At 50.0% G+C, this 27,110-nt stretch overlaps 1 protein-coding gene across 1 annotated transcript; it reads right to left on the reverse strand.

The window, feature by feature from the left end:
* Window positions 1-562: 562 nt before the first annotated feature.
* LOC138367565 (uncharacterized) lies at window positions 563-26,556 on the reverse strand. Its single transcript, XM_069329264.1, has 3 exons — window positions 26,146-26,556; window positions 14,492-14,839; window positions 563-622 (listed from the first exon to the last, which is right to left on the reverse strand). Exons 1-3 carry the CDS (start codon window positions 26,554-26,556, stop codon window positions 563-565), a joined length of 819 nt encoding a protein of 272 aa, XP_069185365.1.
* Window positions 26,557-27,110: the final 554 nt, after the last annotated feature.

A 27,110-nucleotide genomic window follows, 5' to 3' on the forward strand; every position in this document is an offset into this window, starting at 1 on the left:
ATATCATGTCATTCCAACCCGCAGACATTCCTGTGTGTGTGTGTGTGTGTGTGTGTGTGTGTGTGTGTGTGTGTGTGTGTGTGTGTGTGTGTGTGTGTGTGTGCAGGAAGGAGTGTTGGGTCGTTGCTTTTAAAAGCATATCTAACATGACTGTTCTAACAGTTAATATAACATTCACATTTTTAATAAATCGAGGGAAACTCTAGGCTCTATGCTTGTGACTAACATAAAGCAACTATCAGTCTCTATCCTTAGAGCCCTAGTTGCTAGGTAGAGAGAGAGAGAGAGAGAGAGAGAGAGAGAGAGAGAGAGAGAGAGAGAGAGAGAGAGAGAGAATACACCCGTCCCCCCCCCCCACACCCTGTCTCCACCTTTTGGACTAACTAATTAACAACACGAGACCCGTCTATAGTTCTCAAAGTTAGACCCATCATTTCAGAACACGTCAACAACCTGGAGATGTGTCTGGCTTTACAACCCTCCACAATGATAAAACCCGTAAGGTTTCCCACAAGTTGGTTCCCATAACTCAAGACGCTCAGCTTGATCACTCACTCATTCCTCACTCTTGTGGCATATGAGACACATTCTCATCATCAGCCAACTGTTCAGATGAGACCAACTGTTCACCAGATAGATTGTAATTCAGGATTATAACTTAATTCAGATGTAATTCAGAATTCGCCTCCTCACAGTGACTTAATAAAGGCGATCTATCTTCCTGTCTTGTATAACCTTTGGTGTTTGTATAATGTATGGATGTAGGTACTCTGTGTATAGTGAGATGCACTGCCAAGTACTTTGTGTATAGTGAGCCCCCACACTGCCAAGTACTGTGTGAATAGTGAGACACACTACCAAGTACTTTGTGTATAGTGAGCCCTCCATTGCCAAATACTGTGTGTATAGTGAGCCCCCACTACCAAGTACTGTGTGTATAGTGAGATGCACTGCCAAGTACTGTGTGTATAGTGAGACACACTGCCTAGTACTGTGTATATAGTGAGCCCTCCACTGTCAGGTACTGTGTGTATAGTGAACTCCCACACTGCCAAGTACTGTGTGTATATTGAGACACACTACCAAGTACTGTGTGTATAGTGAGCCCTCCACTGTCAGGTACTGTGTGTATAGTGAGCCCCCACTGTCAAGTACTGTGTGTATAGTGAGACACACTGCCAAGTACAATGTGTATAGTGAGCCCCACACTGCCAAGTACTGTGTGTATAGTGAGCCCCCAACTGTCAAGTACTGTGTGTATAGTGAGCCTCCACACTGCCAAGTACTGTGTGTATAGTGAGCCCCACACTGTCAAGTACTGTGTGTATAGTGAGCCCCACACTGTCAAGTACTGTGTGTGTAGTGAGCCCCACACTGCCAAGTACTGTGTGTATAGTGAGCCCCACACTGTCAAGTACTGTGTGTATAGTGAAACCCCCACTGTCAAGTACTGTGTGTATAGTGAGCCCCACACTGTCAAGTACTGTGTGTATAGTGAAACCCCCACTGTCAAGTACTGTGTGTATAGTGAGCCCCACTGTCAAGTACTGTGTGTATAGTGAGACACACTGCCAAGTACTGTGTGTATAGTGAGCCCTCCACTGTCAAGTACTGTGTGTATAGTGAGCCCCACACTGCCAAGTACTGTGTGTATAGTGAGCCCCACACTGTCAAGTACTGTGTGTATAGTGAAACCCCCACTGTCAAGTACTGTGTGTATAGTGAGCCCCACACTGTCAAGTACTGTGTGTATAGTGAAACCCCCACTGTCAAGTACTGTGTGTATAGTGAGCCCCACTGTCAAGTACTGTGTGTATAGTGAGACACACTGCCAAGTACTGTGTGTATAGTGAGCCCTCCACTGTCAAGTACTGTGTGTATAGTGAGCCCCACACTGCCAAGTACTGTGTGTATAGTGAGCCCCACACTGTCAAGTACTGTGTGTATAGTGAAACCCCCACTGTCAAGTACTGTGTGTATAGTGAGCCCCACACTGTCAAGTACTGTGTGTATAGTGAAACCCCCACTGTCAAGTACTGTGTGTATAGTGAGCCCCACACTGCCAAGTACTGTGTGTATAGTGAGACACACTGCCAAGTACTGTGTGTATAGTGAGCCCTCCACTGTCAAGTACTGTGTGTATAGTGAGCCCCACACTGCCAAGTACTGTGTATATAGTGAGCCCCCACTGTCAAGTACTGTGTGTATAGTGAGCCCCACACTGCCAAGTACTGTGTATAGTGAGCCCTACACTACCAAGTACTGTGTATAGTGAGCCCCACATTGCCAAGTACTGTGTGTATAGTGAGCCCCACACTGCCAGGTACTGTGTGTATAGTGAGCCCCACACTGCCAAGTACTGTGTATATAGTGAGCCCCACTGTCAAGTACTGTGTGTATAGTGAGCCCCACACTGCCAAGTACTGTGTATAGTGAGCCCCACACTGTCAAGTACTGTGTGTATAGTGAGCCCCACACTGCCAGGTACTGTGTGTATAGTGAGCCCTACACTACCAAGTACTGTGTGTATAGTGAGCCCCCACACTGCCAAGTACTGTGTATAGTGAGCCCTACACTACCAAGTACTGTGTATAGTGAGCCCCACTGCCAAGTACTGTGTGTATAGTGAGCCCCACACTGCCAGGTACTGTGTGTATAGTGAGCCCCACACTGCCAAGTACTGTGTATATAGTGAGCCCCCACTGTCAAGTACTGTGTGTATAGTGAGCCCCACACTGCCAAGTACTGTGTATAGTGAGCCCCACACTGTCAAGTACTGTGTGTATAGTGAGCCCCATTCTGCCAAGTACTGTGTATAGTGAGCCCTACACTACCAAGTACTGTGTATAGTGAGCCCTACACTACCAAGTACTGTGTATAGTGAGCCCCCACACTGCCAAGTACTGTGTATAGTGAGCCCTACACTACCAAGTACTGTGTATAGTGAGCCCCACTGCCAAGTACTGTGTGTATAGTGAGCCCCCACACTGCCAGGTACTGTGTGTATAGTGAGCCCTACACTACCAAGTACTGTGTGTATAGTGAGCCCCACACTGCCAGGTACTGTGTGTATAGTGAGCCCTACACTACCAAGTACTGTGTGTATAGTGAGCCCCACACTGCCAGGTACTGTGTGTATAGTGAGCCCTACACTACCAAGTACTGTGTGTATAGTGAGCCCCCACACTGCCAAGTACTGTGTATAGTGAGCCTCCACACTGCCAAGTACTGTGTGTATAGTGAGCCCCACACTGCCAGGTACTGTGTGTATAGTGAGCCCTACACTACCAAGTACTGTGTGTATAGTGAGCCCCACACTGCCAGGTACTGTGTGTATAGTGAGCCCTACACTACCAAGTACTGTGTGTATAGTGAGCCCCCACACTGCCAACTACTGTGTATAGTGAGCCCCTACTGCCAAATAGAGCGCTTGACGGTGTTTCACTACCGAGGACAGACGGGATTAATAAATCATAAACACAGTAGAAGGACAATAGTCGGGTGATTAATTGCCACTGAGGAGGATTAATCGTGGCCCCGTCACGCCTGGATTGATCGTTCTTCTGTTACTGACCGATGAGTCTGTGATGAAGTTGGTCTCTGTGGGTGGGTGTGTTCTCTGTGTCTCATCACACAGCATCCCACAGACACAGCATCCCACAGACACAGCATCCCATAGACACAGCATCCCACAGACACAGCATCCCACAGACACAGCATCCCACAGATACAGCATCCCACAGATACAGCGTCCCACAGACACAGCATCCCACAGACACAGCATCCCACAGACACAGCATCCCACAGATACAGCATCCCACAGATACAGCGTCCCACAGACACTCATAAACCTAACTCACAGACACTCATAAACCTCCCCCACAGACACTCATAAACCTCCCCCACAGACACTCATAAACCTAACTCACAGACACTCATAAACCTAACTCACAGACACTCATAAACCTAACTCACAGACACTCATAAACCTAACTCACAGACACTCATAAACCTCCCCCACAGACACTCATAAACCTAACTCACAGACACTCATAAACCTAACTCACAGATACTCATAAACCTAACTCACAGACACTCATAAACCTAACTCACAGACACTCATAAACCTCCCTCACAGACTCTCATAAACCTAACTCGCAGACACTCATAAACCTAACTCACAGACACTCATAAACCATCCCCTACAGACACTCATAAACCATCCTCCACAGACACTCATAAACCTCCCCCACAAACACTCATAAACCTCCCCCACAGACACTCATAAACCTCCCCCACAGACACTCATAAACCTCCCCCACAGACACTCATAAACCATCCCCCACAGACACTCATAAACCTCCCCCACAGACACTCATAAACCATCCCCCACACACTCATAAACCATCCCCCACAGACACTCATAAACCTCCCCCACAGACACTCATAAACCATCCCCCACAGACACTCATAAACCTCCCCCACAGACACTCATAAACCATCCCCCACACACTCATAAACCATCCCCCACAGACACTCATAAACCTCCCCCACAGACACTCATAAACCTCCCCCACAGACACTCATAACCCTCCCCCACAGACACTCATAAACCTCCCCCACAGACACTCATAAACCTCCCCCACAGACACTCATAAACCTCCCTCACAGACACTCATAAACCATCCCCCACAGACACTCATAAACCATCCCCCACAGACACTCATAACCCTCCCCCACAGACACTCATAAACCTCCCCCACAGACACTCATAAACCTCCCCCACAGACACTCATAAACCTCCCTCACAGACACTCATAAACCATCCCCCACAGACACTCATAAACCATCCCCCACAGACACTCATAAACCTCCCTCACAGACACTCATAAACCATCCCCCACAGACACTCGTAAACCATCCCCCACAGACACTCATAAACCTCACAGACACTCATAAACCATCCCCCACAGACACTCATAAACCATCCCCCACAGACACTCATAAACCTCACAGACACTCATAAACCTCACAGACACTCATAAACCATCCCCCACAGACACTCATAAACCGTCCCCCACAGACACTCATAAACCATCCCCCACAGACACTCATAAACCATCCCCCACAGACACTCATAAACCTCCCCCACAGACACTCATAAACCGTCCCCCACAGACACTCATAAACCATCCCCCACAGACACTCATAAACCATCCCTCACAGACACTCATAAACCATCCTCCGCCTCATCAACCCTGAAGATAATTTTTAATTAAATTGCAAACCACATTTTTCCCCGCTGAATAAACTCCAGTTGGCTAACAAGTCATTAATTCACACTAACTGGCGGCGGGAATTAATATGCGTGTGAGGAAGATGCGGGATTGAGTAGTGGCTGGGAGATGAGCACAAGAGGTGGAGATGTGTGCGGTGATGAGGCCGGCCTGGAGGCTGCTGCCACAGGAAGGGAGAGAGTGAGAGATATGAGTAGTTGAGCTGGGTGTTTGGGGGGGAGGGGGCAGCTTAGTGAGGAGATGGATCAGGAAGACTCTTGTTGTTATTGTAGGGTTTGTTGATGTTATTGTTCAGTGGTCTGTGTTCATTTGTTGTGCTTATGATGATGCTACAGCATCCCACATCCTTACAGGAGCACGGGCTATGGTGAGCCCGTAGTGGACTTGCCTGGCACAGGAGCGGGGCAAGTAGCACGGGCTATGGTGAGCCCGTAGTGGACTTACCTGGCACAGGAGCGGGGCAAGTAGCACGGGCTATGGTGAGACCGTAATGGTCATGTAGCACGGGCTATAGTGAGCCCGTAATGTTCATGTAGCACAGGCTATAGTGAGCCCGTAATTCAGTTCGGTTATTCGCGGTAACCTTGTTACTGTGATATTCGGGTCAAACTTTTAAATGGAGGTGGGGTTTCCTCCTTTTTCCCTGTTTCTTTTCCGCTTCTGTTTTAGTCCACTGGTTGTAGTATTGTTTTAATAACATTATCTTGGTGGCGGATGTTGGTGCAGAATGTTCACTAGTGTGTCCTATTCCTCAACTGTTTTTCTAATCATTGTAGTGGCTGTGGAATGTGCATCTAATGCAACTGCTGTCGTTGGATTAATGTAGAGTTTGATGCGCAGGGCTTCAGGAGCTTCACATTCCAGTAAGTAGTGTAATAGTGACGCCTCTGCTTCTGTTCCACAGATATGATACTCTTTAACTATTGGGTTCATTACCTCCCAGCAGCACTTGTAACCAAGTCTGAGTCTGTGTATGCTATCTTGAGGTTATCTTGAGATGATTTCGGGGCTTTTTAGTGTCCCCGCGGCCCGGTCCTCGACCAGGCCTCCACCCCCAGGAAGTAGCCCGTGACAGCTGACTAACACCCAGGTACCTATTTTATTGCTAGGTAACAGGGGGCATAGGGTGAAAGAAACTCTGCCCATTGTTTCTCGCCGGCGCCTGGGATCAAACCCAGGACCACAGGATCACAAGTCCAGCGTGCTGTCCGCTCGCCCGACCGGCTCCAAAGGCTACTGCAATGTCTCTGGATATCTTTTTGTCAGCCAAAGAGAGAAAGGAATGGCCCAATAAATAAGGAAAGAGAGATGAAGAGCAGGTAAGAGAAGAATGTAATTACTAGAAGAAGATAAGAATAAGGAGAAAGATAAGAATGGGACGAGGAAAGAAGAGGAGGAAGGTAAGAAAAAGGGGCAAAGGTTAAGTCAGGTCACGTTTGTTAAGAAAGTTGGGGCATTTGAGTATATTTTGTGAGAGGGAAGAATCAACAGCAACAAAGCCAGGACTCAGGTTTATGTTGGGCATGTTGTGTATGAGAGCATGTTGGGCATGTTGTGTATGAGAGCATGTTGGGCATGTTGTGTATCAGAGCATGTTGGGCATGTTGTGTATGAGAGCATGTTGTGTATGAGAGCATGTTGGTCATGTTGTGTATGAGAGCATGTTGGTCATGTTGTGTATGAGAGCATGTTGGTCATGTTGTATATGAGAGTATGTTGGGCATGTTGTGTATGAGAGCATGTTGGGCATGTTGTGTATGAGAGCATGTTGGGCATGTTGTGTATGAGAGCATGTTGGGCATGTTGTATATGAGAGCATGTTGGGCATGTTGTGTATGAGAGCATGTTGGGCATGTTGTGTATGAGAGCATGTTGGGCATGTTGTATATGAGAGCATGTTGGGCATGTTGTGTATGAGAGCATGTTGGGCATGTTGTGTATGAGAGCATGTTGGGCATGTTGTGTATGAGAGCATGTTGGGCATGTTGTGTATGAGAGCATGTTGGGCATGTTGTATATGAGAGTATGTTGGGCATGTTGTGTATGAGAGCATGTTGGGCATGTTGTGTTTGAGAGCATGTTGGGCATGTTGTGTATGAGAGCATGTTGGGCATGTTGTGTATGAGAGCATGTTGGGCATGTTGTGCATCAGAGCATGTTGGGCATGTTGTGTATGAGAGCATGTTGGGCATGTTGTGTATGAGAGCATGTTGGGCATGTTGTGTATGAGAGCATGTTGGGCATGTTGTGTATGAGAACATGTTGGGCATGTTGTGTATGAGAGCATGTTGGGCATGTTGTGTATGAGAGCATGTTGGGCATGTTGTGTATGAGAGCATGTTGGGCATGTTGTGTATGAGAGCATGTTGGGCATGTTGTGTATGAGAGCATGTTGTGTATGAGAGCATGTTGGGCATGTTGTGTATGAGAGCATGTTGGGCATGTTGTGTATGAGAGCATGTTGGGCATGTTGTATATGAGAGCATGTTGGGCATGTTGTATATGAGAGCATGTTGGGCATGTTGTGTATGAGAGCATGTTGGGCATGTTGTGTATGAGAGCATGTTGGGCATGTTGTGTATGAGAGCATGTTGGCCATGTTGTGTATCAGAGCATGTTGGCCATGTTGTGTATGAGAGCATGTTGGTCATGTTGTGTATGAGAGCATGTTGGTCATGTTGTGTATGAGAGCATGTTGGGCATGTTGTGTATCAGAGCATGTTGGGCATGTTGTGTATGAGAGCATGTTGGGCATGTTGTGTATGAGAGCATGTTGGGCATGTTGTGTATCAGAGCATGTTGGGCATGTTGTGTATGAGAGCATGTTGGTCATGTTGTGTATGAGAGCATGTTGGGCATGTTGTGTATGAGAGCATGTTGGGCATGTTGTATATGAGAGCATGTTGGCCATGTTGTGTATGAGAGCATGTTGGCCATGTTGTATATGAGAGCATGTTGGCCATGTTGTGTATCAGAGCATGTTGGCCATGTTGTATATGAGAGCATGTTGGCCATGTTGTGTATCAGAGCATGTTGGCCATGTTGTATATGAGAGCATGTTGGCCATGTTGTGTATCAGAGCAGATTCAAAAAGATGGCGTCTGTGAAGAGCAGAGACAGGAAAGATTGTTTTAGAAGAAGACCAATCAATAGGATGATTATAAGAAGCCCTAATCACATCATATATGATGTGATAACTTGATCTACAAGACTGTGGTCGGTCGCGGCCCGCAGGCACACATAGATATCCCACTACAACCTGGTCGCTCCGCCACTTAATTCTTGCAGGAACTTATCTAAATTTGGCCTTCAACGCGTCTAATTTTCATGTATATGTTAAGTGGTACTAATCTTTGTTCACTTTGTGTGTTCAGTTTGTTCTCTGTCTGTCTGTCTCTCTCTCTCTCTCTCTCTCTCTCTCTCTCTCTCTCTCTCTCTCTCTCTCTCTCTCTCTCTCTCTCTCTCTCTCTCTCTCTGTCTCTCTCTCTCTCTCTCTCTCTCTCTCTCTCTCTCTCTCTCTCTCTCTCTCTCTCTCTCTCTCTCTCTCTCTCTCTCTCTCTCTCTCTCTCTCTCTCTCTCTCTCTCTCTCTCTCTCTCTCTCTCTCCCATCCCTTTATAACTCTTCCTCCCCTACTGCACCAGTTCCCGTTCCCTCCTTCCCATCACCCCCCCCCCCATTCCTCCCCCATGACCTGCCGTCTCCCCTCAGCAGAGTTACCATGGCAACCACCGTTCCCATAGGAGGGGTCGTTAACTAGAGCTGGAGGTGAAGAGAGGTGGGAGCCACTTAGGGCAAGATTATCTCCCCTCTCCTCTGGTGGGGGAGAGGGGATAGTGTGGGGGAGGGAGAGAAGAGGTTGGGCTAGGGAATAGAGGGATGGAAGAGACGGTGGCCGGTTGAGGAAGTAGGAGGGAGGGGGGGGGAGAGAGAGAGGGAGAGAGAGAGGGAGAGAGAGAGAGAGAGGGAGGGGGGGGGAGGGAGAGAGGGAGAGAGAGAGAGAGAGGGAGGGGGGGGGAGGGAGAGAGACCCCAAGCCTATATCTTGTAGGAGTGTGAGTGATGCTGGACCCCCATACTCATCCCGTGGGTGGTGGTGGACCCCATTCCTATCCTGTGGGGGGTGGTGGACCCCATACCCATCCCGTGGGTAGTGGTGGACCTCATACCCATCCCGTGGGTGGCGGTGGACCCCATACCCATCCCGTGGGCGGTGGTGGACCCCATACCCATCCCGTGGGTGACGGTGGACCCCCATACCCATCCCGTGGGTGGTGGTGGACCCCATACCCATCCCGTAGGCGGTGATGGACCCCATACCCATCCAGTGGGCGGTGGTGGACCCCATACCCATCCCGTGGGTGGTGGTGGACCCCATACCAATCCCGTAGGCGGTGATGGACCCCATACCCATCCCGTAGGCGGTGATGGACCCCATACCCATCCCGTGGGCGGTGGTGGACCCCATACCCATCCCGTGGGCGGTGGTGGACCCCATACCCATCCCGTGGGCGGTGGTGAACCCCCATACCCATCCCGTGGGCGGTGATGGAAGGGGGGGTGGGATGAAGTTACCATCACCCAAATATCCTACAGTCAGCAAACAGCAGATATATATTCAGCAAATATTTCTGGTAGATCATTTTGCCTGAAACATTTATATACACATTTCTCCAACACTTGTTACAAAGAGCTGTCGCTGAACTCACGGACCTTTTCACCCTCCATCACATAGTGACGGAGGGTGTGAGCATAATTCTTTGTTGACACAGTTTACATTTGGTCAGGTCTACATCGGCAGGAAATGCAAATTTCCAGAGATGCTTGTATAGCTGTGTCCAGGTCCAGGAGGAGGATAGAGGGGGTGGGGGAAGGGGGGATAGGGGGGGGCCTGGTGGAGAGGGAGGGGACTAAACGTGGGTAAGGGGGGGAGGGGTGTGGGGGGACGGGGGGGGAATTGGGGTAGGAGGGGGGAGATGGTAGTGATTACAGTATCTTAATTCTCTCTCTCTCTCTGATTCCTATCCTTCCCTCACTCCATTTCTCTCACCCCCTTTCCCTCTCCCCCCTTCCCTCACCCCATCCCCCCTCACCCCTCACCCAAAGTCAGCAGATCCTCTTAAGTGTTCCTTCCATCATCATCGTGTAGCACTCATTATATAGATGGTCCTCCATCTCTTTCTCTCTCACCTCCCCCCCCCCCCCCCCACAAACCCTCCTGCCAAACTTCGCTCAAAACATAATTATTAGTGAAGGCTGAACAGACTCTTACATCCTTCTTGACTGTCAAACAACGTATGCCAGAGCGCCTCCTGCCGCACGAGGTGTAGGAAGCTGGCTGGACCACGAAAATATTGAACTGGGGATAAGGGCGTTCCTGAAGGGCTGGAAACCGAGAGTCACAGAGAGAGAGGAGGTTTCAAGCTGGAGGAATGTATCAAGTGGGGTCCCACAAGGCTCGGTGCTGGGACCGCTGCTGTTCCTGATGTGTGTGAAGGGCCTGCCTTAGGCCCCCCCCCCCCCTTAGGAGGCCTGGTCGACGACCGGGCCGCGGGGACGCTAAGCCCCGGAAGCACCTCAAGGTAGGCTGTGACCTGGGACATGTTGATGTCTGCAGACGACGCCAAGCTAACTAAGGAAGGTTGTGCAATCTGAGGAGAGCTGGAAAAAAATACAGAAAGACCTTGATAAACTCCAGGAGTGGACAGACACGTACCCTAGAATTCAATCGCAAAAAGTGTAAGATAGTGAAGATGGAATAGTAGAGAGGAGAGACCAAAAGGTATCAAAACCATGAAGGGAAAGTTTGGAATCCGAAAATGAAAATATTTGAGAGTGGATATAATTCAATCACTAACAGGGACAAAGACACGAACATGGTAACATGAGCACACTGATTTAAAAGCCAGATTAAGAGCCATTTCAAGTCAATCTACACAACCTATGTTAGACCAATACTACAATATGCAGCACCCACCTGAAATCCATAGCTTATGACGCGCAAAATCAAAATTTAAAAAGGTATACAGAGGTTTCCAGCAATATTTTTCAGCGCCAAAACAAAATATCATGATCCTAGTGGACAAAAGAAACGGAGCGAGGGGGGAGAGATATGATCACAACATACAAGATACTGGGAGTAATAGGCAAGGACAGCCTCATTAGATTACGAAACACAACTGAGCCGAGGAAATGTGAGGGGGGGATACTCGTGAACCAGTACAGGTCACTGATAGGTAAGTGCTACCACCTCCACCCACATGCCCCCCCCTCTCTCAGCCCCCCACACCCCCCCCCCTCTCTCTACCACCCCCCCCTCTCTCTACCACCCCCCCCCATCTTCCTCCACAGGTTCTTGGTCATACAATTCCCATTATTGACATTCCAAACTAGTTTCCGATTTTCCTCGCGCTCCTCAGTTTTCTGAAGACTTTTGTTTTTTGGTCTGGGAGAGAGGCATGGATGATGGGGGTCGTGGGGGGGTGGAGGGGGGTCGTGGGGGGGAGAGGAGGAGGTCGTCCTTCCCTCTTCTCCCCTCTACATCGTCTCCTTCCTCCCCGCGTTCCTTTTAGTTTTTCCATTTTGTGGCATTTTTACGACTTTTTTTATATTTTCATCTGTCTTTAGACTTCATTTCCCATTTTCTGTGCAGACTTTACTGATTGGTCCCACGCCTCTGGACCACCCCACACCAGTACACACTACCACCCCCCCCCCCCCCACTACCCCCCCCCCCCACTACCACACACCCCATTATACCCCCCCCCCCCACACTACCACCTTGGGGGGTTACCTTACGATGATATCTTAGCTTAGCTGGCCACCCCACGAGGCACTGAGAACCGTTTTCGTTTAACGAGTGTCGTAATCATATTTAGGGGAAGCCTAATGTATTTCCTCATTGCCTTCCTCGCGGGAACAATTAGCCAAGTTATTCCTCATAATTCCTGAGAAGTATTCTGTCTCATTAGCCTGAGAGGTTAGTTCTCAGATGTTCCATGGGTCTGCCAACAGCAGCTAACAACAACAGCTAACTACAACAGCCTACAACAGTCTACAACAGTCTACAACAGCACCTCTACAATAGTCTACTCCACAGTGTTTGGTCTCACTAACCTCTACGTCACAAGTGTGTGTGTGACTCAGGAAATTAAAACACCCAATATTAACTCTCACTATCGGCCGTCTTTTGTCAGAATTCATCGTAGCGGAAGCCATTAGAGTGAAAATGGCCGGTCCAGCGCTGATAAATTAAACTTATTTGCATCAAACTAAAAGAAAAAAATATGGCACAGATATTTTTGTCACTAGTTATTGAACGTTATATATATATATATATATATATATATATATATATATATATATATATATATATATATATATATATATATATATATATATATATATATATATATATATATATTAACCTAAAAGGGGTACAACCTCTGCAAGTGTGGGGACCCATAGCCTCGGAGAAGAAAATAAAGAGTACTCAGAGAAGACCTTGTGGATCCTCACTGAACACTTTGATATCTTCTTCTCCTACCACCCCTATTCTTTTGGTATGTGTGTATATTTATCTAACTTTATTTCAAAATGTCATTACACAAGAAAGTTACAATATTGATTACATGCAAGGTACAAGGCTCTTGTCACAAGTTGAACAGCTCCTCCAGCTCCTCAGATGGTAGGCAGGAACCATGAATGTAGTGAGCATTTCCTCTCTGGATGGCCACACTAAGGTGCTGAAGTTGAAAACTGGCAGATACCTGGTTGATGGGGTTCTGGGAGTTCTTCTACTCCCCAAGCCCGGTCCGAGGCCAGGCTTGACTTGTGAGAGTTTGGTCCACCAGGCTGTTGCTTGGAGCGGCCCGCAGGCCCACATACCCACCACAGCCCGGTTGGTCCGGCACTCCTTGGAGGAATAAATCTAGTTTCCTCTTGAAAATGTCCACGGTTGTTCCGGCAATATTTCTTATGCTTGCTGGGAGGATGTTGAACAACCGCGGACCTCTGATGTTTATACAGTGTTCTCTGATTGTGCCTATGGCACAATCAGAGACCTATGGCAGGTCTAGGGTCTTTAGTTGTTTCAATTAGCTTGGACCCCAGCGCCTTCAAAAAACTAGCAGCATTTTTACCCCAGGTTCCAAGTGTCTCTGAGGCAATGGGGACAAAATTGCAGTGGTGCTCAAGGTCTCTGTATTTATGTGACTTGGCCGCTTCCCAGTGATTGGCAGCTCCTCCTGTCTGTGTAGCACTGAAGTCAACATAGGTATTGGCTAAAGTTGAAACGCAAGTGTAGTCCCACACCAACTGTCTACCATTCTTCCAGGGGTTCACCGTGATTCCGTCTAGGCGACCGACAGACACATCCGGGTGGCGGGGCATTAGGTAACGGGGCTCTCTCTCTGCTGGACAACCGGCTGTGGTAAGGCTTCTCTTAATAATGTCGTTAACCTCGCCGTGTCTTGCATACCATCCTCCTGTCCTTTGGCAGAGAAGGCCATGCCGCCCGTACCTGTCGGCCTCTGCCTCGCCGCAAATACACCTGAATTCAGTGTGGATTGGGGCAGCGAGGCGGAGAGCCACGGCAATTCGGAGGGCCTGTGGTGTGAGACGGATGCCGGTTGCTGACATTGGGGTTGCTAATAGGAAGTCACCTGCATGGGGAGCTGCTACAGCTCTAAGTCGGGCAGTGCCATGTGGTGTTGTTGCAGCTTCTTGGTCGGCAATGGGACGATCCCAGCTGGATTGCTTATGGGCTTCAGAAGGCGGTGGTTGGGGTGCTGGTCCTGCGAGAGAGACCCATTTGGTGGTGCAGTCTGTGAAGCTGGGATCATGCACCCCTGCCTGCTGAACTAGGTGCTCAGGTAGGATTTCCTTCACCAAGTTGTCAGACGCCACTGAAGAGGGCAGGAACGCTGTTACAGCAATTTGTGTTGCTGTGCGCACGCCAAGGCTCCCGAGTCTGACTGGAAGGGAGGCCTGTTTCCACTATGAGTCGCTGACAGAAAGGTTGAGGACTTTTTTTCTAGCATTCATTTCAGCAAGCTGTCGTACTCTTCTAGTTTAATATTATTGAAAAACATATATATATATATATATATATATATATATATATATATATATATATATATATATATATATATATATATATATATATATATATATATATATATATATATATAAAATACTGTTTGTGGGCGGGGGTGAGGAGAGTGGGCGTGCTGTGAGAGGAGGAGAGTGGGCGTGCTGTGAGAGGAGGAGAGTGGGCGTGCTGTGGGCGGGGATGAGGAGAGTGGGCGTGCTGTGAGAGGAGGAGAGTGGGCGTGCTGTGGGCGGGGGTGAGGAGAGTGGGCGTGCTGTGAGAGGAGGAGAGTGGGCGTGCTGTGAGAGGAGGAGAGTGGGCGTGCTGTGGGCGGGGGTGAGGAGAGTGGGCGTGCTGTGAGAGGAGGAGAGTGGGCGTGCTGTGAGAGGAGGAGAGTGGGCGTGCTGTGAGAGGAGGAGAGTGGGCGTGCTGTGAGAGGAGGAGAGTGGGCGTGCTGTGAGAGGAAGGCAAAATAATGATTTCCTGGCCTGGGGCTCATATGGAAATGCTGGTTCTTCCAGCGGCTTTAATGAGGATTATAAATCCCTCACCTGCTAGGTAATCCCCTCCAGGCAGGTGTCTAATCCCTGGCCTTAATTACACCGACGCTGCAAAGCTCCAAAAGTTGGCAGACGGGGGCCCTCGAGCTAGAGCCTAATCTTCACAGATAGCCACATATATACGCACACAGACACACATATAGCTAACTTTCAAACGCTTTATGTAAACAAATAAACTAAAAGTCTTGTTTTTAACTGTCGATAAAAGTCTGAATGAACTCTATCAGCCTTTAAATCTTTCATTGATAGCCGACTGAACGTTTGACCGATGTTTCTGCTCGTAAACGTTTGGGCAAATACAGTCGTTTATATGTGGGCTCTCTTATCAATGGCAACTATATGTGTCTCGCTTGAAACGTTTGCGTATAATTCTGAAATGGCGAACGTTTTTGGCCCCTCTGATATTTCATCCGGCCCCCGCCAGAGGGCAGAGTGAAAACGTTTGTCTGTGAAAACGTTCCTTTCTCCTGTGTAAAGTGTTTATTTCTCCTGGACAAACGTTGACCAGCATAGACACAAACGTTTGCCAGGTCTCGTACATTTATTATTTCTTGTTGAGTAAGATTACGCGCAAATGTTTGTCACATACCATGCAAACGTTTCCTTGATCTTATACACGTTTGTTATCGTGCACAAACGTTTGTTAGCAGGACTGATATATTTCCAATCTTCCAAAACCACTAAGTTGCGGTTTATTTATAATAACGTTCGTGAACTCTTATGCAAACGTTTTTTTCCATCTCATATAAGACGTTTCCCTCATTTAATGCGACTTGTAATGCAACTCACAATCTACTGCAAACGTTTGTAATCTACACAAACCGTGTAACAGCGATTTTGCAAACGTTTGCGTAACCTGCTGTAGAAACGTTTAACGTCTGGAAATAAAACGTTTGTCCCCTGCCCTCTCCCCCTCTCCCCTCCCCCCCCCTTCAAAAACACAACACACTAACAAAGCCTATTATCAGTGGACCCAAAATCTCATTAAATTCTGTTGAGTGTAGAATGATGCCTCGACCTGTCCCCCCCCCCCCCGCGGGGGTCAGCTGCAGGGGGGCATTATTGTGTTGATGCCTCGACCTGTGGCCCCCCCCCCCCGCGAGGGTCAGCTGCAGGGGGGTATTATTGTGTTGATGCCTCGACCTGTGCCCCCCCTCCCCGCGGGGGTCAGCTGCAGGGGGGCATTATTGTGTTGATGCCTCGACCTGTGCTCCCCCCCCCCCCCGCGGGGGTCAGCTGCAGGGGGGCATTATTGTGTTGATGCCTCGACCTGTGGCCCCCCCCCCCCCCCCGCGAGGGTCAGCTGCAGGGGGGCATTATTGTGTTGATGCCTCGACCTGTGCTCCCCCCCTCCCCCGCGAGGGTCAGCTGCAGGGGGGCATTATTGTGTTGATGCCTCGACCTGTGCTCCCCCCCCCCCCCCGCGGGGGTCAGCTGCAGGGGGGCATTATTGTGTTGATGCCTCGACCTGTGGCCCCCCCCCCGCGAGGGTCAGCTGCAGGGGGGCATTATTGTGTTGATGCCTCGACCTATGCTCCCCCCCCCCCGCGGGGGTCAGCTGCAGGGGGGCATTATTGTGTTGATGCCTCGACCTGTGCTCCCCCCCCCCCCCCCCCGCGGGGGTCAGCTGCAGGGGGGCATTATTGTGTTGATGCCTCGACCTGTGCCCCCCCCCCCCCTCCCCGCGAGGGTCAGCTGCAGGGGGGCATTATTGTGTTAATAATGTTAGTGAATAAGACTGAGGAGAGGGAGCTGCCTCACCCTCCATCACTCTTGTGTGTACCTAGTGTGTGTCTCTCTCTCTCTCTCTCTCTCTCTCTCTCTCTCTCTCTCTCTCTCTCTCTCTCTCTCTCTCTCTCTCTCTCTCTCTCTCTCTCTCTCTCTCTCTCTCTCTCTCTCTCTCTCTCTCTCTCTCTCTCTCTCTCTCTCTCTCTCTCTCTCTCTCTCTCTCTCTCCCGGGGCTGCATATTCAAGCGTTGGTCTCATGTACGTGATGTGCACTTATTTATTGAGAATCCTGGAGGATAAAAGAGCGTTCTTCTGTGCTACATACGCCGCTGATGTTATTCTGTTTTGGTGTACCTCTCGGAAAAAAATGACTTGATGTATGTATTTTTATGTGTATCTGAGAGCAAGACTTGTATGTACATCTTTTTTCTATGTACTTGGTCGTGGAGTCTCGTCACCTTGCACTTATTGCTGTTAAAGTCAAGTAGCCATTTCTTGGATCTGCGCTTCTGGTTATAAATTCTTCTTGGATTATTCTCGGGTGTGTGTGTGGTATAGCCAACCTCGGGTGTGTGTGGCATAGCCAACCTCGGGTGTGTGTGTGGCATAGCCAACCTCGGGTGTGTGTGGCATAGCCAACCTCGGGTGTGTGTGGCATAGCCAACCTCGGGTGTGTGTGTGGTATAGCCAACCTCGGGTGTGTGTGGCATAGCCAACCTCGGGTGTGTGTGTGGCATAGCCAACCTCGGGTGTGTGTGGCATAGCCAACCTCGGGTGTGTGTGGCATAGCCAACCTCGGGTGTGTGTGGCATAGCCAACCTCGGGTGTGTGTGGCATAGCCAACCTCGGGTGTGTGTGTGGCATAGCCAACCTCGGGTGTGTGTGTGGCATAGCCAACCTCGGGTGTGTGTGGCATAGCCAACCTCGGGTGTGTGTGTGGCATAGCCAACCTCGGGTGTGTGTGGCATAGCCAACCTCGGGTGTGTGTGGCATAGCCAACCTCGGGTGTGTGTGGCATAGCCAACCTCGGGTGTGTGTGTGGCATAGCCAACCTCGGGTGTGTGTGTGGCATAGCCAACCTCGGGTGTGTGTGGCATAGCCAACCTCGGGTGTGTGTGGCATAGCCAACCTCGGGTGTGTGTGGCATAGCCAACCTCGGGTGTGTGTGGCATAGCCAACCTCGGGTGTGTGTGGCATAGCCAGGTATAAGACACTTCATGACTGTAAACACTCTTCTCCGGATCATCCCATTTTATGAGCTCCGTCGATATTGTAAAGTTTCTTTGTCAATCCCTCCCTCCCTGCTATCCCTCCCTCCCTCCCTCCTGCTATCCCTCCCTCCCTCCCTCCTGCTATCCCTCCCTCCCTGCTATCCCTCCCTCCCTCCCTCCTGCTATCCCTCCCTCCCTGCTATCCCTCCCTCCCTGCTATCCCTCCCTCCCTGCCATCCCTCCCTCCCTCTCTCCCGTTCTCCTATCCTACCCCCTCCTCTCACCAACCATCCCACGCCCCCCAGCGGCCGGTAGTCAAGATAGGAATTCGCTCTCGTGAAATTTGAAAGTGACTGTGGGTTCTTTCTCTCCTGGTAGGCGCCTTGTGTGTGTGGGGGTGTGTGTGTGGACCCGCCTGTGGGTGTTGTGGGTGTGTGTGGACCCGCCCGTGGGTGCTGTGGGTGTGTGTTGAACCGCCCGTGGGTGTTGTGGGTATGTGTGGACCCGCCCGTGGGTGCTGTGGGTGTGTGTTGAACCGCCCGTGGGTGTTGTGGGTGTGTGTGGACCCGCCCGTGGGTGCTGTGGGTGTGTGTTGACCCGCCCGTGGGTGTGTGTGGACCCGCCCGTGGGTGCTATGGGTGTGTGTGGACCCGCCCGTGGGTGCTGTGGGCGGCCGTCTGCCCCCCCCCCATCCCCCACCCTAAACAGAATATTCCCAAGTTGTACCTTTATTGTATTAAAAATGTTTGGTTTAAAATTCAGAAAGTCTACACTTAGCTCGTTTTCTTTGAAACGGTCTAAAGAATTTGGTTTTCTCTATATGAAATTATAGGTGATACTCAAATATTTGTTAATTTCACATTTTCACATGTTTGAAAATAAAAATAATACTGTGTACCGCGTCAGATTTACTTAACACGCCTCCACAGGGTTAATGTGGCACAGTCAGCAGTGAAATACCTCACTGGGGCTAAGACAGAAGCATTTGGGCAACGTTTCTTTTAACCTCATGCCTCTGCTCACCTAGCAGTAAATAGGCACCTAGGAGTTATTAGGGGGAGAGTGATCCGGTTAGTTTAATAGATTGGTGCCCCGTTAATCCCCCCCCTCTCACTCTCTCTCTCCCCCTCCCTCTCACTCTCTCTCTCTCTCCTCCCTCTCACTCTCTCCTCCCTCTCACTCTCTCCTCCCTCTCACTCTCTCCTCCCTCTCACTCTCTCTCCCCTCCCTCTCACTCTCTCTCCCCCTCCCTCTCACTCTCTCTCCCCCTCCCTCTCACTCTCTCTCTCCCTCTCCCTCTTACTCTTTCTCTCTCCCTCCCTCTCACTCCCCTCCCTCTCACTCTCTCTTCCCCTCCCTCTCACTCTCTCCCCCCTCTCACTCTCTCTCCCTCTCACTCTCTCTCCCCTCCCTCTCACTCTCTCTCTCCCCCTCCCTCACACTCTCACCCTTGGCAATATTACAGGGGTCCAGAGGGCCACTGGTCTCACCTGGAACACAATGAGAGTAATTAGTGCCCCCCTGACGAGGCCATGGCCCAGGGACGGCCCTCTGGTGTTCCCTGTGGGGTGAGTGGCCCCTCACAGGGGAGGCACAGGCCGTGAGAGATACTGGGTGAGAGGTTGTGTGAGAGATATTTGGCGTGAGAGATATTTTGCGTGAGAGAGGGAGAGAGAGACACAGAGTGTGTTCTTGTGAATATGTGTGTGAGAAAGTGTTTTGTGTGGTGTACTCACCTAGTTGTACTCACCTAGTTGTGCTTGCGGGGGTTGAGCTTTGGCTCTTTGGTCCCGCCTCTCAACCGTCAATCAACAGATTCAGTGTACAGATTTCTGAGCCTATTGGGCTCTGTCATATCTACACTTGAAACTGTGTATGGAGTCAGTCTCCACCACATCACTGCCTAATGCATTCCATTTGTCAACCACTCTGACACTAAAAAAGTTCTTTCTAATATCTCTGTGGCTCATTTGGGCACTCAGTTTCCACCTGTGTCCCCTAGTGCGTGTGCCCCTTGTGTTAAATAGCCTGTCTTTATCTACCCTATCAATTCCCTTGAGAATCTTGAATGTGGTGATCATGTCCCCCCTAACTCTTCTGTCTTCCAACGAAGTGAGGTTTAATTCCCGTAGTCTCTCCTCGTAGCTCATACCTCTCAGCTCGGGTACTAGTCTGGTGGCAAACCTTTGAACCTTTTCCAGTTTAGTCTTATCCTTGACTAGATATGGACTCCATGCTGGGGCTGCATACTCCAGGATTGGTCTGACATATGTGGTATATAATGTTCTGAAAGATTCCTTACACAAGTTTCTAAAGGCCGGTCTTATGTTAGCCAACCTGGCATATGCTGCTGATGTTATCCTCTTGATATGAGCTTCAGGGGACAGGTCTGGCGTGATATCAACCTCCAGGTCTTTCTTTCTTGCTGACTCTTGAAGTATTTCATCTCCGAAGTGATACCTTGTATCTGGTCTCCTGCTTCCTACCCCTATCTTCATTACATTACATTTGCTTGGATTAAACTCTAACAGCCATTTGTTCGACCATTCCTGCAGTTTGTCCAGGTCTTCTTGAAGTCTCAAGCTGTCCTCCTCTGTCTTAATCCTTCTCATAATTTTGGCGTCGTCAGCAAACATTGAGAGGAATGAGTCTATACCCTCTGGGAGATCATTTACGTATATCAGAAACAGGATAGGTCCAAGCACAGAGCCCTGAGGGACTCCACTGGTGACTTCCCGCCATTCTGAGGTCTCACCCCTCACTATAACTCTCTGCTTCCTATTGCTTAGGTACTCCCTTATCCACTGGAGCGCCCTACCAGTTACTCCTGCCTGTTTCTCCAGCTTATGCATCAACCTTTTATGGGGTACTGTGTCAAAGGCTTTCCGACAGTCCAAAAAAATGCAGTCCGCCCAGCACTCTCTTTCTTGCTTAATCTTTGTCACCTGATCATAGAATTCTATCAAGCCTGTAAGGCAAGATTTACCCTCCCTGAACCCATGTTGATGGTTGTCACGAAGTCTCTTCTCTCCAGATGTGTTACTAGGTTTTTTCTCACAATCTTCTCCATCACCTTGCATGGTATACAAGTTAAGGACACTGGCCGGTAGTTCAGTGCCTCTTGTCTTCAATGTGTGTGTGTGTGTGTGTGTGGGTGTGTGTGCGTGAGATAGAGGGTAAGAAAGAGAATGTGCGCAAGAGACTAAAGGTTAAAGAAATGGAGAGCGAGGCACCGCGAGAGAGAGAGAGAGAGAGAGAGAGAGAGAGAGAGAGAGAGAGAGAGAGAGAGAGAGAGAGAGAGAGAGAGAGAGAGAGAGAGAGACAGAGAGAAAGAGAGAGAGGGGGGCAGGAGGCTGTAGAGCCGAGTAACATTCACCCAGACAGTTATATCGATAGACTTTGTGATAAAGTCAGACAGAGCGTGAAATAGAAGCCCACAGACACACACACAGACACAGAGAGCCAGAGAGAGAGAGAGAGAGAGAGAGAGAGAGAGAGAGAGAGAGAGAGAGAGAGAGAGAGAGAGAGAGAGAGAGAGAGAGAGAGAGAGAGAGAGAGAGAGAGAGAGGGAGGGAGAGAGAGAGAGAGGTGGGATGTACAGACGCAAACATGCACATTCGTTCAGCCCTTACATACACAAAGAATGATCTGGGAGTTGATATCACACCAAACCTGCCCCCAGAAGCCCACATAAAAAAAATAACATCAACGGCATATGCTAGATTGGCCACGATAAGAATTGCCTTTAGAAACTTGTGTAAGGAATCGTTCAGGACCTTGAATGCCACATATGTCAGACAATCCTGGAGTATGCAGCTCCAGTCTGGAGTCCATACTTAAGTACAAGACAAATTTAGAGAAGATTTAATGGTATGCCATCTGAATAGTTCCAGAACTGAGAGGTATGAGCTACGAGCCCCCCGCCCCCCGGCAAATGTCGTACCGATTTTCAAGAAAGGTGATAGGGAGGAGGCACTTAACTACAGACCCGTATCACTGACAAGCATCCCCTGCAAAATACTTGAAAGAATAATTAGGCTCAGACTTGTTTAGCACCTGGAGAGCATTGGGTTTGTAAACAAGCACCAACATGGGTTCTGGACAGGGAAATCATGCCTAACAAACCTTTTAGAATTCTATGATAAAGTAACAAGGATAAGGCAGGATAGAGAAGGCTGGGCAGACTGCATATTTCTTGACTGCCAAAAGGCCTTTGATACAGTACCGCACATGAGACTGCTATACAAACTTGAGAGGCAGGCAGGAGTAAGCGGAAAGGCCCTAGTATGGGTGAAGAACTACCTAACAGGAAGGAGCCAGAGGGTAATGGTAAGGGGCGAGAAGTCGGACTGGCGAACAGTAACAAGTGGAGTAATTCAAGGATCGGTGCTGGGACCAATCCTCTTTCTAATTTACGTAAATGATATGTTTACAGGAGTGGAATCATACATGTCGATGTTTGCGGATGACGCAAAATTAATGAGAAGAGTTGTGACAGACGAGGATTGTAGGATCCTCCAAGAGGACTTAAACAGGCTGCAGAGATGGTCAGGGAAATGGCTACTGGAGTTTAACACCAGTAAATGTAAAGTTATGGAAATGGGATCAGGTGACAGGAGACCAAAGGGACAGTACACAATGAAGGGGAACAGCCTACCTGTAACGATTCGAGAAAGAGACCTGGGAGTGGATGTGACACCTAATCTAACTCCTGAGGCACATATAAAGAGGATAACGACAGCAGCGTACTCTACACTGGCGAAAATTAGAACTTCATTCAGAAACCTAAATGAGGAGGCTTTTAGGGCGCTTTACATTGCCTACGTGAGACCCGTCTTAGAGTATGCCGCGCCATCATGGAGCCCCCACCTGAAGAAACACATAAAGAAACTGGAGAAGGTTCAGAGGTTTGCGACGAGGCTTGTCCCAGAGTTACGAGGGATGGGATATGAAGAGCGGCTGAAGGAACTGAACCTTACGACACTAGAGAAAAGAAGGGAGAGAGGAGATATGATAGGGACATATAAAATACTCAGGGGAATTGACAAAGTGGAAATAGATGAAATGTTCACACGTAATAATAACAGAACGAGGGGACATGGGTGGAAACTGGAAACTCAGATGAGTCACAGAGATGTTAGGAAGTTTTCTTTTAGCGTGAGAGTAGTGGGAAAATGGAATGCACTTGGGGAACAGGTTGTGGAAGCAAATACTATTCATACTTTTAAAACTAGGTATGATAGGGAAATGGGACAGGAGTCATTGCTGTAAACAACCGATAGCTGGAAAGGCGGGATCCAAGAGTCAATGCTCGATCCTGCAAGCACAAATAGGTGAGTACACACACACACACACACACACACACACACACACACACACACACACACACACACACACACACACACACACACACACACACACACACACACACACACACACACACACAGGCCTCAGCAGGACAGTCAATAGTGTCGTACACAGGAGGAGGAAGTCAGCGTAGCGGAATATTGGCCTGACTGATGGGGGGAGGGAGGGGTGGGAGGGGGAGGAGGGGGAGGGGTTGGAGGAACACGATGGAGGCTCTGTAGAGCGTTCCTCTCACCTCTCCTCAAGAGGAGAGGTGAGAGGCGAGGGGTGGGGGTCTCAGAGGTGGGGGAGAGAGGGAATAGTGACGGCAGCTGTAGATGAGGATTGGGGGGAGTGTCAGAGGCGTTGAGGGGAAAGAGGGGATTGAAGAAGTGTAAATGAGGGGAAGGAAAAATAACAAACGTAAAAAAAGAGGGGGGGGGAACATGGTACTCCCCCCCCGCCCCCCTCTACAGCCACAACAGTGAAATAAAACACAAAAGCAAAAGAGACTGGGGGTGTTTGATTCGAGTTGTGTCAATACAGACACAATAGCAAGTCAGGGAGTCAAGGATAGGGGGATGGGGGAGGGGGAGGGGGAGGGGGAGGGGGTAAAGAATAGTAGTGTTCTTGAGACAGTCTTGACCCCTCCCCGCCCCCGCCCCTCCCCCCCCCCCCCCCTCCCCGCCCCCTCCAGAGGAGCGCCTGGGTGAGGTGGTCTCCAACAGCTGAGGAAGACGGTGTTTCCTCAGACGTAAACAAAGTGCTGGGATAGGGGCACTCCGGTGTGTCATTATTTAGTTGTGCTTCTGAGGTTTAAACACACAGACTGACACACATGTGGCCACTACCCTCCACACACACATGTGGCCACTACCCCCACACTCACATGTGGCCACTACCCCCACACACACACGTGGCCACTATCCCCCCACACACACATGTGGCCACTACCCTCCACACACACATGTGGCCACTACCCCCCACACACACATGTGGCCACTACCCACAAACACACACATGTGGCCACTATCCTCCACACACACATGTGGCCACTACCCCCACACACACATGTGGCCACTACCCCCCACACACACATGTGGCCACTACCCCCACACACACACGTGGCCACTACCCCCCACACACACATGGGGCCACTACCCTCCACACACACATGTGGCCACTACCCCCCCACACACACATGTGGCCACTACCCCCACACACACATGTGGCCACTACCCCCCCACACACACATGTGGCCACTACCCTCCACACACACACGTGGCCACTACCCCCACACATACACATGTGGCCACTACCCTCCACACACACACGTGGCCACTACCCCCACACACACATGTGGCCACTACCCCCACACACACACGTGGCCACTACCCCCCCACACACACACAAGTGGCCACTACTCCCACACACACATGTGGCCACTACCCCCACACACACATGTGGCCACTACCCTCCACACACACATGTGGCCACTACCCCCACACACACATGTGGCCACTACCCGCACACACACACATCTGGCCACTACCCTCCACACACACACGTGGCCACTACCCCCACACACACACATGTGGCCACTACCCTCCACACACACACGTGGCCACTACCCCCACACACACATGTGGCCACTACCCCCACACACACATGTGGCCACTACCCCCACACACACACGTGGCCACTACCCCCACACACACACAAGTGGCCACTACCCTCACACACACACGTGGCCACTACCCCCACACACACATGTGGCCACTACCCCCACACACACACGTGGCCACTACCCCCACACACACATGTGGCCACTACCCCCACACACACATGTGGCCACTACCCCCACACACACACGTGGCCACTACCCCCCCACACACACATGTGGCCACTACCCCCACACACACACGTGGCCACTACCCCCCCACGCACACACGTGGCCACTACCCCCCCCACACATACACATGTGGCCACTACCCCCACACACACATGTGGCCTCTACCCACACACACACATGTGGCCACTACCCCCCCCACACACACATGTAGCCACTACCCCCACACACACATGTGGCCACTACCCCCACACACACATGTGGCCACTACCCCCACACACACACATGTGGCCACTACCCGCCCACACACATGTGGCCACTACCCCTACACACACATGTGGCCACTACCCCCCCACACGCACATGTGGCCACTACCCCCACACACATACATGTGGCCACTACCCCCACACACACATGTAGCCACTACCCCCACACACACATGTAGCCACTACCCCCACACACATGTAGCCACTACCCCCACACACACATGTGGCCACTACCCCCCCACACACACATGTGGCCACTACCCGCCCACACACATGTGGCCACTACCCCTACACACACACATGTGGCCACTACCCCCATACACACACACATGTAGCCACTACCCCCCACACACACACATGTGGCCTCTACCCCCCCACACACACACATGTGGCCACTACCCCCACACACATACATGTGGCCACTACCCCCACACACACACATGTGACCACTACCCCCCCCCACACACACACACACATATAGCTACTACCCCCTCCCCCCACACACACACGTAGCCACTACCCCCCCCACACACACACATGTGGCCACTACCCCCCACACACACATGTGGCCACTACCCCCCACACACACCTCTACACCTCCCTCCTACTTAACAAGGCAGTAAACTTCCACAAACAAGTTTTAACCACCCCATTTGAGTCTGGGGCGGCGGTGGCGGTGGTTAAGAGGTCGACCAGCCACCATTAAACAACTTTCCTATAATTCTGAGTCGTCCGTGAATCTCATATTTGGAAAAGTTAGCTGAGCGCTGAAGATGACTCCCTCTCTGCTCCTGACTCACGGACCACAGCTGCTCCTCCTGGGATTGGCACGGCTCATTCCTGGATTGGAACTGCTGATCCCCGGGATTAGGACTGCTGATCCCAGGATTAAGACTGCTGATACCAGGGTTAGGACTGCTGATACCAGGATTAAGACTGCTGATACCAGGGTTAGGACTGCTGATGCCAGGATTAGGACTGCTTATTCCAGGATTAGGTCTGCTGATCCCAGAATTAGGACTGCTTATTCCAGGATTAGGACTGCTGCTTCCAGGATTAGGTCTGCTGATCCCAGGATTAGGACTGCTGCTTCCAGGATTAGGTCTGCTGATCCCAGGATTAAAACTGCTGATCCCAGGATTAGGACTGTCATTCCATTGACTCACTTTCCTCACGCTAAAGGAAAACTTTCTAACATCTCTATGACACATCTGAGTCTCAAGCTTCCATCCGTGGCCCCTTGTCCTGTTGATATTTATTGTAAACAACTCCTCTGTTTCCACCCTGTCAATCCCTCTAAGTATTTTATACATCTGTATCATGTCTCCCCCCTCACACTCCTCCTCCCTAACGTCATCAGGTTTAGTTCCTTCAGTCTCTCTTCATACCTCATCCCTCGCAACTCTGGGACGAGTCTCGTTGCAAACTTCCCCACATTTTCGAGCTTCCTAAGGCTTTTTTTTTAGATTGGGGGTTCCAAGATGGTGTGGCATACTCTAAGACTGAAGACATACCTAAGACATACTCTAGGATCTAAAAGCCTCCTTATTCAAGTTACTGAAGGATGTTCAGACTTTTGCCAGAGTAGAGTATGCGGCTGATGTTATTCTATTTATATGAGCCTCTGTAGTTAGATTTGGTGTTATGTCCGCTCCCAGATTCTATTCTTTAGTCGTTGTAGGGAGGTAGTTTTCCCTTCAGCCAATGAGCGAGTGTCTAGTCGTAAGTGTAGACCTATGAGCGTGCGTCTAGCCCCAAGCATGGG

This window comes from Procambarus clarkii, chromosome 22 (assembly GCF_040958095.1).
Source record: "Procambarus clarkii isolate CNS0578487 chromosome 22, FALCON_Pclarkii_2.0, whole genome shotgun sequence".
Lineage (NCBI taxonomy): Eukaryota > Metazoa > Arthropoda > Malacostraca > Decapoda > Cambaridae > Procambarus > Procambarus clarkii.